Source organism: Mus pahari, chromosome 14 (genome assembly GCF_900095145.1).
Source record: "Mus pahari chromosome 14, PAHARI_EIJ_v1.1, whole genome shotgun sequence".
Taxonomy (NCBI): domain Eukaryota; kingdom Metazoa; phylum Chordata; class Mammalia; order Rodentia; family Muridae; genus Mus; species Mus pahari.
Window position 1 is genome coordinate 20,112,248 of NC_034603.1, and position 1,488 is coordinate 20,113,735.

Sequence of the window (1,488 nt, forward strand, 5' to 3'; positions counted from 1 at the left end):
AAAAAAAAAAAAAAAGAAAGAAAGAAATCCGAGAAAGAATTGAATATCCCCTGAGTATATAGGATGCTCCACACATAGCTTCCAAAACTTAAGCAATTATAGAGACAGCTGACTACCTAGACAAACCCTAATTCTTACACATGAGATAATTTTTTTTTGTTTGTTTGTTTGTTTTTGTTTTTTGAGACAGGGTTTCTCTGTGTAGCCCTGGCTGTCCTGGAACTCACTCTGTAGACCAAGCTGACCTTGATAAATAATTTTTTAAAAAGAAAAAGAAAATGTAAGTGAGGTGGCTCAGGGATGTCTCCCTGGGCTACATTCAGGTGGCTTCTTGGTCCCACTGCATTCTCCCGAGTGTAGACGGGCTTGCATTTTATCTTTGCTGAGGGTTTTTGGCTTAGCTAGGAAATAGGTCATACCTTGAAATCTCCTGATTACTAAAAAGACTTTCAAGTTGATTCACTCCCGCTGCTCAGTGTTAAGGGAATCCATTCAAGACACAAGGTGACAGTCAGTGATTTCTTCACACCCTCCTTAAAAGTTTTCTAAAGCTACATTTATATTTACCAAAGGTGCCAGAGCACCTGGAAGGAATGTCAGCTCCAGGTCACCACTGTTTGCAGACTCGCTTTTACAGTTTATAATTGTGTGAACTCCAGAAATATGTAACCTTCACTTCTCCTAAGTACTCTTGACTCAGTGCAGAGTACGACCAAATCCCACCTGAATCTTGCCGAGTTGAATATAGAACAGTGAGTGAGGGCAGAGGCTGGCGGCAGGCGTAGGGAGCACTTAAGTATTTCCGTTATCACTTTAAATTGTGAACACTTATAGACTGCAAGCCACAAGTCAGGGCAGTAAGGCTCTGGCTTCCAAATGGATCATGTGGTCAGTGTGTGGCTGCATTTTCTGTATGTAGTAAAATATTAATCATTTCTGAGTAGACTTGCCATCTGGGTCGCACATAAATATTCCATCACTGCTTTATTTGAATGTGTGAAGATAAACTTGATTCATGGGACTCGATGGCTGTGTAACTTTTTCTTTTCTTTTTTTTTTTTCTTCAGCATCAAAGCTAAGGCAGATCTCCACAGTTCCACCCTGGGGACAGACTTAGAAAGGAGGCCNGGGTGAAGATGACTGAACATTGGCAGCTCTCAAGATCCTGGTATTTGCAGCATAGAGGCAGCTGGAATGGAAGAGGATGGGGCCCATGGCTTCGAAGATGTCTTCATTCTTCCAGGATTGCTGTAAAAATACACATGCATATTTATGTATTTATACATGGTGAACTCTCAGAAATTTCATCAGGATTGTCAAAGCCAAACTTTGTTTGAAATGCCTTTTATGTTGGTATAATGACAAGTGATAAATTTTATAATTTGAATTTTTTTTAAAAGACTACCTGTAAATATAATTCTTGTTATGCCATACCCCCGCCCATGTTTGTCCTGAGCCAAGGCAGATCCTCTGGGACCTTATTTCTAC

The 1,488-nt window shown here is 40.3% G+C and overlaps 1 protein-coding gene across 1 annotated transcript in view; it reads left to right on the plus strand.

The window, feature by feature from the left end:
* The window catches only part of Cdkn2aipnl (CDKN2A interacting protein N-terminal like), a 6,899-nt gene extending 5,417 nt beyond the window's left edge, over positions 1 to 1,482 (plus strand). Inside the window, exon 3 of the mRNA XM_021213720.2 lies at positions 1,068 to 1,482. Coding sequence (XP_021069379.1) covers positions 1,068 to 1,079 — 12 coding nt within the window. The 3' untranslated portion in view covers positions 1,080 to 1,482. The remainder of the gene's footprint in view (positions 1 to 1,067) is intronic.
* Positions 1,483 to 1,488: the final 6 nt, after the last annotated feature.